General features: G+C 40.7%; 1 protein-coding gene across 1 annotated transcript; it reads right to left on the bottom strand.

Annotated features, from left to right (window-relative positions):
- rgs5a (regulator of G protein signaling 5a) lies at positions 1–10,280 on the bottom strand. Its single transcript, XM_062395881.1, has 5 exons — positions 10,155–10,280; positions 9,329–9,442; positions 7,958–8,019; positions 3,480–3,646; positions 1–2,433 (listed from the first exon to the last, which is right to left on the bottom strand). The coding sequence occupies exons 1-5, from the start codon at positions 10,196–10,198 to the stop codon at positions 2,269–2,271; spliced, it is 552 nt and encodes a 183-aa protein (XP_062251865.1). The 5' UTR covers positions 10,199–10,280; the 3' UTR covers positions 1–2,268.
- Positions 10,281–13,487: the final 3,207 nt, after the last annotated feature.

Raw genomic sequence — 13,487 nt, forward strand, 5'->3', positions numbered from 1 at the left:
TGATGTTTCCTCCTTTATACCAGAGATCAGACTCCGCTCCAGCTGCATTCAGAGAGTCGACATTTACACGCAAAAATAAATACATCTTCAGGAGTTGTATGCATATATATTTTTTTATGTGGGCGACTCCAAAACATACATGTGAGGCTACATGGGACAATATGTACTCAGCACTGTTAAAGCCCTTATTGGTATCGACTGTGGTTCTGATGCATGCGAGGGTGAAGACACCAGACTGGTTAATCTGTGTCTCAGGAAACCCTCAATGCAGTTTAAAGATAATTTAACTTTAAGATAATCTAAAAAAAAACATCACCCCCCCGATCTGTGACGCTTTAAATCCTTGGATTATTTGTAGTCATTGCAACAATAAGAGCTTTAAAAAATGCTGAGTATCGATATAATGTTCATTTAATGTAGAAGATCAAAGCATTAACAGAGTAAATATATCATCATGAACTTAAAGTGTGTATTTATTTAACTTTTCATCATCGCTCACAAGCTCCAGCTCCTCCATCACATCGGCCTCAGCTCGGTGGAGATCAGTGTTTAGTGACAGTTTACACTCGTGGGTTATAACGTGTGGTTGTTGTGAAGTGTTGACGGTTGTGAAATAAAATGAAAATATATAAAAAACTGGATTTATTATAACGTGTGATTATTTTTTGTACTGGTCAGCATCCCTAAACTTTCCTTTGTGATTAATAAAGTGACTTTAAATAAAACAAGCTCAGATTAAACCTTAACTGTCGGAGTGCGGCGCCCAAACCTGCAAGTTCTGTTTCCCACGTTTTGTTTTGTACTCGTTAACCAGGTCGACGGCTGATTTGACCTCCGCCAAGGTCGTGGATTTAGTTGGTTCTTTTGCCGACTACACATTTCCATTAAACTGGGTGAAAGGATGGAACAAGGGCCAAGAAGGAGCTCGTTAAATTTGGCTGGATGCTCGATCTGATCACATTTCTTGTTCAGAGCAATAACAATAAAAAAGGTGAAAACAAATGAACGAATTCAACAGAAAAACCTAAAAGTGCTTTTAATTTGAAACAGGTACAGGAAGTGTTGCACATATTTGTGTGTGAGTGACATATTCAACATCCAGTGTTGCTGTAATAATAATAATAATAATAATCATAATAAACATGCTTATTCAGGCAGTTTGATTGAGTTTGATTGGATCAGAGGAGACAGTTGGGCCTCGGCGGAGGTTTGCGCTCTGCTGAGGAATTCATATTTGGCACGGACACGTACAGTTCGATGCACCACATGGGAAAAAGACCTTTCTCTGTATAAACCACAGCTCTGCTCACGTGTCCTTCTGAGATCCCCTCCCACTCCATGTTCCCATCTTAGCGACTTGCAGTTAAGTGGCGGCCTAGAGCTCGACCCGCCGAGCCGACTCGTCCTCACTGTTCTCAGGGAACGCTCTCTCAGGGCGCCGCGCCGCCAGCAGGGCTCGTTAGTCATGCAGCGAATATTCCGGGACGCTGTTGGTTTATTAAAATGACAAAATATTTGGTCCTAGCTGGAATTTATTCAGGGAATCTGCTGGTTTACAATAAATGACTCCCGACTTTGAGTTTCCCATTTATTTTAGTTGGAGATAATTTCCGTCCGTGGCACTTGACTCTGCTTCTGGAGTTCTTGAGAAAAGCACGAGGCTCTTAACAGTCACGCTGATATCAGTCTTCAACAAGGGAAGCCTGGTTTTGCTGCAGAATAATAGAATATTTCTTAATCTTTTTCATATTAATTTATATGTAATAAAGCTGCTGAATGGTTTCTATTCAGTCACAAGTAAACATTTGTGTGTTTCGGGGGGGATCAGCTGATATCTGGGGACGCACTGCTTTCCCGCCCCCAGAAAGAAATTTGGAATTTGTTGGAAATATATTGTTTTATGTTTTTCTGGCCTTTTCTCATTTAAATAAAAAGATAAAAGATATAATTTTCAGTTTTCTGTATTTTCTTGTGTGTGTGTGTTTGTGTGTGTGTGTATGTGTGTGTGTGTTGGATGGGGAGGTGGATATTTCAAATGGCAGTCGGCCCTTTTAGCTCAGTTTCAAAACATATAATTTGAAATATACGGTTTTTCACCTTTTAGTTTGTTTGTAAAATAAAAGTCTTTGGTTCTCATGCACTCAAACACAACGGTGGTTTATTCGAAATATTCAGATTAAAGAAAATATATAGAATTAATTTCCAAAACATTTGAGTCACTGCTGTTTGAAACCTCCCCACCCCCCCACCCACTCTTCAGCCTCCTGCTTAGTTGACCAGGAGCTCCTGGTACTGGTCGGAGCGGAGGAACCGGCCGAAGGAGTCCTTCTCCATCAGGGCGTGGATCCTCTTCTGGGCCAGGTCGAAGGTCGCGGGGGAGAGGTCCACCAGGTTCCTCAGGGTCACGTCCTTGGTGAAGTGGTCAATGTTCACCTGCAGCAGGAGGAAGAGGAGGAGAGCTGCTGTCAGAGACGACTCAGAGGAAGAGGAGGAGGAGGAGGACGAGAGCTCTTCATCGTTGGAATTAACCAGTTCATTTAAATATAAACACATGTGAGCTGCAGCACTGATCTGAGTCACTTTCTCAGAAATGCAACTTGCTTCCAGTCGGACTTTCAACTTTCACTGGGCCACTTCCTTCCCGTGTGTTTGCTCTCTCTCCCGCTTGCTGGTATCAAGCTGTGCTTTATTGCCGTGGCTCGTTTATGGCCACGTGTGTGTGGACATTAACCTTTATCAATGCACATATTTGCCGTCACTCAAAACAGCTTGTTTTCCACTAGCATAAGATAACGATGATGATATATATGGACTCACACACTCACTCAGGTGATTTATAATCTTGTTTTGACTCCACACGGTTCTAAATGAGGTGCTCGTGTTGGGTTTGAACCCATTGGTCATTGTTAAGGCTCATTTCTTTAAATTAAATTATTGAAAAACAATAAAAACTAGAGGTGTCTTGTCCCTGAAGCTGTTTCCTCTTCAGAAGCCACATGTGCTCATGCTTCTCTGGTCGCTGCAGAGTCTCAGAACATTCTCTGTCTGTGACCTCATGTGTTTACACTCCAGCTCGCCTGTAATTCTCCTCCACTCACTAGTCACCTGATAAAAGATGTTAACTCTCGCTGAATGGAAACTGTTGACTAAGCTTCACTCACTGACTCACTTCAGGGTGAAACGTTCAAATACTCTTCTTGATAAAATCTCTTTTGTGTTCCCAACACACTGGAGTTATTATTGAAAGTTTGTGTATTTAATATGTGGAAATCTAGATCTTTAGAGAAGCTGCGTCTCTGCATTCATCAAACTGCTTTGTGGATAATTGAGGCAGAGAAGAAAAGGCACAAAATAAGGAATTTCTTCTTGTGATGCGGCTCTTTAGAGTTTATATCCGACTGATTGTTGAAAGTGAGAATTCAAACTTGGCATGAGTCGTATAAAGCTGAAACAACAAGGGAGTAATTTAAGTCCCTGACCTCTCTGGGTCCCTCGGACTGGATGAAGTCTTCGTAGATCTTCTTGGCCTTGGCGGCCATCTTGGCTGGGCTCTTGGTCTTCTTGAAGTCCTCGCAGGCCGTCCAGAACTCGATGTTCTCCTCGCTGAACTCGGACTGAAGGAAGCTTCGGAAAGCAGCCAGGCCGTCTGAGGGAGGGAGGAAGAAGAGAAGACACAACAGATGAGGTGAAGACATAATCAAAGACCCACTGACATTTGTGTGGCTCCTCCAACGCACACGACTAAATTAAATGAGACGTTCAGTGACCATCAGGACATCTGTGTGCCCCTTATATTACAGAGGGTTTCTATTTCAATACCACTCAGTTTTTTAAGGTGTCTAACTTTATCCGTTCAGTTGAATCCAATCCTTTTAGAAAATCTGTTTGTCCCTAATGCTAATTGTTCATTCCTTCTAAGAAATGACTGGTCAGGAGACTTGACCCTCGATAAACATCTTGTTTTCAAGTCTCCTCCTGGATTCTGTGTGTGAGAGGAACCGAGGACTCTGTGAGACCTGCTCCTCCTGCCGCCCCCCTCACATGCTGGATGTCAGACATCACGTAGGCACTGCGGCTCTCTTTCCATAACAGTCCTGTCGTGTTTGAACAAAGCCATTACAGAGCGTTTATAACACAGAGCAGGCCGGAGGAGCCGTTGCTCTACCAGAGTCGTGCCTGAGAGCTTTTATTACACACGATTTACAGACGGGAAAACGATGGAAAAACAAAAAGCAAAACACAAACTTATAAAAGTGGGATGATAATCGTGTTTGTATCGAGCAAAGTGCCGTGTGATAAAACTAAAGGATAGTCACCATGGTGAGGAAAGAAAAACCTATTTAGTGGAAAATAATTAGACGACAATTCAGTCGACAAAAACAGACGATGGCATTTTGACAGTGTGTGGGTGTGTCGGGGGGGGGGGGGGGGAATCTAAAGTTCGATTTGCACAAAAGCAAAAGTGTTTATCCCAAATTGAGGTTTGATGAAAACAATCTCTCATTTGAGCTGAAAGCTTTGTAATTGGACACAAAGCAGGAGAAAGGTCTCATTGTGTGACGGAGCATGTGCTGCGGACGATAAGCCGCGGCCTCGGGCTTTTATCTCAAATCTAAACGCCCTCTTTGGTCCAAAATAGAAATAACGAGTCGCAATCAAGCTGCTTTTAAAAAAAAAAGACCTTCAGCACAAGGACACACATGCACACACACACACACACACACACACACACACACACACTCACAAACAAAGGATTAAGAACAATCCTGTCTGTGTTTCAGACCCACAACAAACAATTGTTCCTCTCGTGCAGTGATTTGTTTTGTAATAATTTGACCGTCAGTGAGTTTTAATGCGACTTTTAACATGTTTCAGAATTTATTGTTAACAGTTATTATTAATATATATATATAATAAAGGTATTGGAGAGAGCAGGAAAGAAGAGAGACTCTATGTAAAGATGGATGACAGCTTCATCTCCCCCTGGTGGTTGGCCACAGGTCATAAACCCCGCCTCCTCCATGTAAGTGGATGGGACCTGATTAAGGGGGGGGGGGGTCTATTTTCTACAAATAATGTCATTGGTGTGATAACAAACTGTGCCATTCTACATATACATACAAACATACGTAAACACACACACACACACACACATATATCTATATATATACACACATATATTGCTGTCGTAACATAGAGCTAGTACTAATATTACAAGAGTATTTGCAGAAGTATAATATAATATAACATTATTTATCAAGTGCAGCCGTGTATGTGTGTGTGTGTGTGTGTGTGTGTGTGTGTGTGGGGGGGCAATAACTCCCCTTTGAATTAACAAGAAAGAGGCCATAAAGATTCACGTTGACGTGAAGTCTCATGTCGATACGTGATCCTGTGGCGGCAGTTTGCAGCAAGTGGCCAATAAATCAGCTCTGGTGGAATCATCTGGACTTCTCCCCGGAGACGTTACCACAACATGACCCCTGCAGCCCGGGATACACAAACAGACCCACACACACACACACACAGACCCACACACACACACCTCTCTGTCCTCTGAAGGAGCCACTTAGGAACATCTCCTGCCACCCACCGAGCTCGTTGCTCCGTTCACATTGCGTAGCTAAGATCTGCTCTCGGGTCTGTTTCCGTATTAGCAGCTGAGTTCACTCGTAGCACGAAGCCTCATTAAGGAGTTAATCATCGGTCCTGCTGGTTGTCAGGGTCCCGGTGTACTTTGTGGAGTAAACACTGGAGCTGCTGCTGCTGCTGCTTGGCTTCTGGAATCAATCACGTTGAATGTAAACTCATCTGCTGAAAAATACGATTGTGACTATTTCAAGTTGACAGGATTCTTCTGAATCTCTTCATTGGGCGGATTTATTGTTCTCATCGTGTAATGCAAATTAAATATGATCTAGTCGTCCATGTAAGAAACACAGATTGGTCAAGTTGTTTTAAGAAGCAGGTGAAAAACACCAGGTTTCTTATTTGATCTTAAAAAGTCTTAAATATGCATCTTAAGTAGATTTAGGACTTTGATATGTAAAAGTTCATTTACGCTATATTTTTTTTAAGAGCAACCTTTTGCCATATTGTGTAGTTAATGCTCTTTCTCAATGATTCAGATCTTATTTTACTGTGATAATTATTCAGAGTTATGACTAATAGCATCTTGATTAAAAAGGTCTTGATTCATTTTGATCCCAAAGTCCTAAATCGAACCTGCTGGAAGCTGCAGAATCGCTGATTAGAGAACGTGTTTGTTTGGTTCCCCCGAGTTCCTTGACACCAATTAGATATCGACACACAATACAAATAAAGAACGAGCAAACATCTTGCTATGGAAACCAGATCCTCACAAGTGTGTTGTTCCTCAGTCCGCTGGACAAAGAGCAGACGTCAGAATCAGTAAGAAGCCCGGGCAGGGTGTAAAATAATGAGGCTTTGCTGTGGTACACGTCATTTACTTCTTTACCTCATTGTGTGTGTGTGTTTGTGTGTGTGTCATTCAAAGACATTATCAGAACACAAAGATGCAGTTGCAGTTCATCGAGTGCATTTCCTGGTTTGTCTTTACGCCTGTGGACTCGTCTACTTCCTGGTAATTTTGCTGCCGGCTTTAACAAAAACTCTTAAATCGTGTTAAACAGATAAAGGACGTTAGATCTGAGATATAATGAAAAGTCAACAGGAAGAGCTTCACTTCCTGTGGCGGAAAAACTGAGGGATTAAACTTTGATCCGTGGTGTTCGCTTCACATAGAAGAAGACATGGAGGATGAGACAGCCCCCAGAAGAGAAGCCCAATCATCTTCATCACCCCCTGGTGGCTGGATGCAGTACAGGTCATACATGTCACCTCATCCATGTTAGCAGATGGGACAGCACGGACCAAAATGTACGTTAAATACATTTGTTTCTGTCATTTTAGGTATCAAGTTCGAGTGTGACATCCTCAAGTCCTCTTTAAGGTTTATTCAGAGAATCATAATGAATTTGGATGGGAATTTGAATCTCAATGCAAATGAACAGCAGCTGAAAATAAAGTTGTTTGCATGAGCGGTCGAACAGAGCCGACAAAGTTCTGACAGCTCAGTGAGGATTTCCCCGGGTCTGACATCTGTGATGACTGGATTTCCATGATTTTGGAGAAGTATCCTCAAATATGGAAATTTTGTCCATGAAACTGTACAGCACCTTTGTTCTGCTGCCGTGTCACCGGCACAACTCTCCCCTCAGGCCAAATGGACATAAACACGATTGTACTTGTTGTTTTCCTCGGTTGTGAATCTCTTAACGCTGCAAGTCCCTCTGCTACAGAGTAGAAGCTCCATTTAAATGACTGCTTTAATCGGTTACAACGAGTTCAAACCGGATTCCGTCGGTCTGTAAGTGTTCCCGTTGGCATATCGGTTGTACATTCCGGTGGCAAAAATGTTTTTGTATGTTTCTCAATAAGTTTATGGCCTTTTTGGAATGTGGGGGATTGCCAGGCATTTATTTCCCCCCCAGCTCCAGAGCTGCGCATGAGAGTCAAACTGGTTATTGCCTATTTTCTGAAGACTTGGGATCAATATTGCTAGATGCATGGACCCAAGGGGAGACATTTCTTTTTTAAATTGGTTTCTTTATGGCTGTATGGATGTCATGTTGAATATTAGGCGAAAACTATTATTGTCTTTGGTTGTGAATCGGCCTCTTAACGCTGCAAGTCCACTCTGCTAGAGAGCTGCTAAGATCACCTTTGGTTTCAAGAGAAGTGCATTCAAGTAAAAAGGGAATATAATGTAAGTATAAAAATATGTGTTTATTTGTACTGATGTTAAGCTTGGAGCTAGGAAGGATATTATTTAGATGTTAATCACCAGGGAATTAACTGTGTTTGTGTTTGTGTGTTGGTGTGCGAGCGAAAGAGAGAGAGAGAGAGAAGGAGAGAGAGAGAGGGGTAGACCTACAGTTGTTGGTCAGGACTCGGTCCAGACACTCGCGCCACTGAGCCGCCTCCTCCGGAGCAGGCCTGTGCACAAAACACCTCAGATCAGCAAAGCTGGTCAGAAATCATCCAAACAGTTAATAAACACGAGCTCACAAACTGAACTCTTCTCCAGTGTTTGCAGTTCTATCCATCGAGCTGCTGCTATTTATTGTTTTCACCACATTTTGCCAACTGTCAGGTGAAAATACTTTTAAGATCCACTGTGATTTAAGACTAAGAAAGTGGCATCAACAAGTTTCCTACACAGACCACGAATGCGTCTGTTCTTATGATCTACGACGTGTTTTCATGTAAATGATCCTCTACGTGTTTAAATCTCCCAACAACCAGCGGGTTGTTAACATCCACACGTTGTGAACCAGACTGCGTCGTCTGATCTCTGCTGTGAGATCTGCGTCTGGAAACCGTCCTGTGAGACGGATCACGTCTGCTCGTGTTCGTGTGTCCGAGCTTCTGGACTCGGAGCTGAGACTCCAAACAGAGTTTTACAGACGGAGGTAAAGAGGATGTGAGAACCGCGGCTGCTCTGTCACCTTCAGGAGAAACGTTTCGAGTTGAGAACGTTTTCATCATAGCAGATTTTACTTTATTCTATTTTCTTTTATCTTATCTTATTGTTGTTATTGGTATTTTGATGTATTTATTGCATGTTGCTATTTTCTTGTTGTACCTTTTACTTTGTCACGCACTTGTTGTTTTAAATGTGGAATATAACACAGGTTGAACGGAGGAACTGAACCAAGTGTAATATTATCTTAACTGTGCAAGATTAATATGCGCAATATAACTGAGTATATATACTAATTTATACTTTAATCTACTTATTGTTATGTATTTATGAATCTGTAATGTGTAACACTGTTTATCTGCAGCACTGGGACAATAAAGGCTTTGAATTGAATAGACTGTCTTTAAAAAACTATTTTAAGGGAAAAGCGTTAACTAAAAATTTGTATAATTATTATTCGGCAGTGAGGAACAACTGAGCTAAACTCAAACCAAAGATTTTAATAAAATAAATATCAAAATATATGGTGGTATCTGAGTGATTTGCCAGAATGGTGTAAAGTGTTTATTAAATGACATTCAGTCAAATTTCAGTCAAATGTTTAAGTTCTAAGTTTATATGCATAACTTCTTCATTGTGTGAAAATGTTCTGCAGCTCCGCCTGTTGTTTGTTATTCATCTTTTCTCCGAGGAGACTTCACATCTCACTGGTTTGCATCTGGAAACCTTTAACGTCCTCTTAATCCTCTCTTCTTCTATCCGCTCGGGAGCCTCTGACTCTTTCCCTGTCTCTAAATCTGGTTAAAATCTTCCCTCACTCACTTCTGCAGCTTCTCCGGCTTCTTCTCCGGCTTCTCCGGGTACTGGATGATGAGGTCGATGGCATTCTCCGGCTTCTGCAGCAGAACTCCCAACTTCGACTTGATCTCCTTGGCCCTGCGTGACAGAAAACAGGCTTGTGTGACAAAGTCTTTCTTCCAACCCCTCGGGTGTGAAGCAGGAATAATAACTCAGTCGTGATGTTTATCCGAGAATTCCTGATATTTATCATCCTCTTCCCAGCACGACTCTGTTTACACGAGTAACTGAAGTGACTCAGGTGTCAGATTTGTACATTTTGAAAGATATTTAACTCCAAAGGCAACAAGAATCTGAGTTTTCTTCCAAAAAGGAGGTGAACGAGGAGGAAGAGAAGTAGTTCAATATACGAACATGAAGATATTGTTATGACATTTACAAGTTTTGCAGTTTTTTCAGATTTAAACTTCAAATCTTTGCCGATGTAAACATTTGCCAGCTTTACAGCTACATAAAAAGGAAAGTAAAAACATAATATTATAATTCATTAGAAATGTGTTTCTGTATCAGCTCAAATTTCTGTCAAAATAAAAGCACAAAGAAAACCATAAGAAAACTGATGTCACACATATGACATTTTGTTATTAAGGTGATAAAGACTTTGCATAAACAGAAAAAAACTTTACAAAGTTTATTTGAAAGCTCTTTAAGATGGAAACACTACACCTGTGACACCAGCGTGGATTTAAAATAACTTAAAGTCTTCAGAAGTTTACAGCACAGATCCACCCCAGAGTACATCTCTATCTAAAGACATGGGACAGGAGTAACGTGATGCTGCAGGTCTCACCTCTCCCGGCAGGTCTGGGGTAAGGCAGCTAATCCTCTGCACATTTTCCGTAGGTTTCAGACGCAGGATTTTAAAATAGAAGTTAGTTTTTCCTGTTGTCTCCCTGTGAGTCTCAGAGTCACTTTTCTTTTCTGACTCTGGCTCTCAACACGCTGGAGTTTTATACTGAAAAACGCCCTCTGGGCTCCGGGCCAGTGGCTACGGGCCAATCACACGGAAGTGTGTGTGTGCAGCCGAGGGGAAGGGCGGATGTGAGCCGACGTCTGGTTTGAAGTTTCAATTAAGCAACAGATCCGGGACCAGTGTGTAAACAGCACCTGGAGTATTCACTGAGTTCAGATCTGCAGTACTCATCTCTTCTAGTTTTTTTTGTTTTTTTATAATCTTATACATTCCTGAATTAATCTTCAAATGGTCAATAGCTTTTCTATTTTACTGCTTTGCTGTGCAACAATTTAATTACAACAGAAGTAACAGTGTCATCAACACATGCTGCACATCAACAAGTTGTTTGGACACTGAGAACTCAAACGAATCCGAACCTGCTCTTCAGTTTCCAATGTCACAACATCAGTCGACAGCTTCAAGGACAGTAAACAAGTTTAACATTAGAACTGCTGAGGGTTTTTTGTAAGATTTCTGTTGAGTAAACTTTACAAGGTCAGTCAGGAGTCACATTCTGATGATGACACAATAAATAATATCTTATTTTTCGGTTCAAAACAACTTTCCAATGACAAAGTTTCCTTTTCAACAGCTTCCTTCCGTTCTTTAAACATGATCTTCATCAGAAAACATAATTTGAGTTTGTTTGTTGTTTACGTTTACAAATTGTTACAGTTTAAATGCTGTATGATTATTTTTTAATATAACTTTTACTCAATTATTATTTCAAGGCCTTAACAATGACAAACACTCAGCATCCAAACACATAGATGCATTTACATTTTTGAGAAATGTCATTTTTCAATTGTTCAGACAAGTCACACAGAGAAAAATCCATTTATCAAGTTAACTGATCAGTTATCATCAGCACACAACTGATAAATCTACTGTGTACGATCTTGCTTACAAGACTTTTGCAGGAAAATGTCCAGAAAACTCCCGATGATGGAGTTGACAACATTTCTCCTGACCTCTCGATTTCATTGCCTGCTTCTCAAAAGGACAAACCACCGACCGAGACTGAAGGAATAATGTTCACAGAAAGAGGAAAGTTCAAAATAAGCGGAGTGACCGGATCTGATGTCCTTCACATTTCCTGTCAGTCCAGAAACAAAGAGGTATAACTGAGTTAAATGAGGAAACCTTCTGTTTCCTAAACCTTCATCCACATCAGGATGCAACGCCCGGTCTCCTGTGTCACACTCGTCCTTCGCTTTGTACGTTCAGCATCCTGCATGAGCTGCATATACCCCAACCACTTAATTCTATTCATTTATTTTCTAATGATGTCATTTTATTAGTATATTAGTCATCTGGTCATGATTTATACCAAAAGATTTAGCGCGATCGGTTCATATTAATAATCTTTAGATCAGGTATCCGATCCCAGTGATTGCAGTACTATATTATTATTTATTTTTTTATAAGTACAAGCAATAATATGTATATATATATAAAATCTAAACAATATATAAAATATACCTGAAAATCATATCGGTTCCTCCTTGAGTCCCAGGGAATGTTTGTACCAAATTTAAAGACATTCCCTCTGAGTGTTCTTGAGATATCACGTTCACAACAGGTCAGACGGACGTATCGTCATATTAAAACACATGTTTATCAGCTCACCTCCTAAACTTACAATTCTAGTTTTAATCCAGAAGCACCTAAAACAAAAGGGAAAACATCATTTCATTATATTTAAGTAAACTCCTTCTCTCATGGTTTCAATTTCACACAGTCTTACTTTTGAAAACACTGTGACAAGTGAGTCTCATGAACTCATCCCACTTGATCTGTGCTTAGTTTGCAAAAACCAGAACAGAACATTGAAAGTAAATAATCTAAATCTGCTGTTGACGAGCTCCACGACGAGAAAAAACGACGTGCAGAGGAATCCTGGAAAATTAGGATTTCACTCAGATCATCATTTGCAACAAACAAATAAACACACATCCCTCGTTCCACAGAACATTAAGCTGCTCCACTTTGTCCGAGGGAAACTTTGAGCTTACTTTATTTCCCTTCTGGGATGAATAAAGTAATCTATCTATCTATCTATCTGTGGTTTCCAACCAGTAGCTAATAAAGGCATTGTTACAGTTCCATGTTATTGAAGCATTGCAGCCAGACCCAGTGGCCTGGCAAATACATGAGAGCAGCACTTATTGAAAAGGCCTTTTTTTAATCAGAGCTTTTATTCTGTGAACAATGGAAGACCTCAGTATACAGAGTTTTTTTTTAACTTTTATTCGGTTGTAGATGTGATTTTAAACCAGAATCCTTTAAAACAATGTTTCCTGCAGCTGCTGAACACTCAGAGGACATTTATATAATAATGAAAGTTAATTATATTATTATGAATTATTTGGCTGTCGATCATGACTTTCACATCCTTTTTCATAGCTTCAGATGAAAGACGTAGACGTGTGAACAAACCTCAGTGAGATAAGAACAATCCAAAAATGACTTAAACCATCTATGAGAAACTTTGTGTACTTTTTAATTTGGCCTCTATCCCAACTGCTAACATGGAGGAAGTAGGGTAAATGACCTATACTGCAGCCAGACACCAGGGTAACTTATCTTATTTTTAAAAACCCAACCTTTCTTCATACTTCAGCATCTTTTTTGTTGGTTTTAACACTCGGCAGCAGCAGAGTTGTGCGACTTTGTTTGAAACATAAAGTGCAGTGAGGGCGTTTCACCTCCAGACTTCAAACAATGCTGGATTTTTGTTTTGTTCACTTTGTTTTGGTTTTACTTTTGTTTTTTTTAATGGCACAGTTTCCTGGACGCCACAGTTCAGGAAGGGATGGCCCCTTTGAGGGGAATGTGTGTGTTGATGGTAACGGCAGCGGCTGCAGCACTGGTCAAATAAACCGGCAACAGTCGGCGTCCAGGTGTTTTGTTTACAACTTAATCTGGGGACATCAAGGCCGATCTACAGCGTGAAAACACGAGTAACGGTCAGCAAATGTCACAATAAATATCTACACAGGTTAACCACAATTATCAACGTATCAAAATATGCAACCTACGTATAAGTTCTGTACTTTTACTGAGAGTTCTACTCACTCCCCTGGACAGTGACGTTATTACGGGACGTTTATTATCCTTTGATTTAATATTTAAAGCCACAACAGATGCTGCTCAGCAAACTGAGCC

This window comes from Platichthys flesus, chromosome 9 (genome assembly GCF_949316205.1).
Source record: "Platichthys flesus chromosome 9, fPlaFle2.1, whole genome shotgun sequence".
NCBI lineage: Eukaryota > Metazoa > Chordata > Actinopteri > Pleuronectiformes > Pleuronectidae > Platichthys > Platichthys flesus.

What these genes read in the sequence shown, in the direction of transcription:
- rgs5a (XM_062395881.1), bottom strand. Translation starts at nt 10,198, where the DNA reads ATGTGCAGAGGATTAGCTGCCTTACCCCAGACCTGCCGGGAGAG. An exon ending in AAGCCGGAGAAGCTGCAGAA is followed by an intron (nt 8,020 to 9,328) that starts GTGAGTGAGGGA and finishes TTTTGTGCACAG; the next exon opens with GCCTGCTCCGGAGGAGGCGG. An exon ending in AGTCCGAGGGACCCAGAGAG is followed by an intron (nt 2,434 to 3,479) that starts GTCAGGGACTTA and finishes CTCCTGCTGCAG; the next exon opens with GTGAACATTGACCACTTCAC.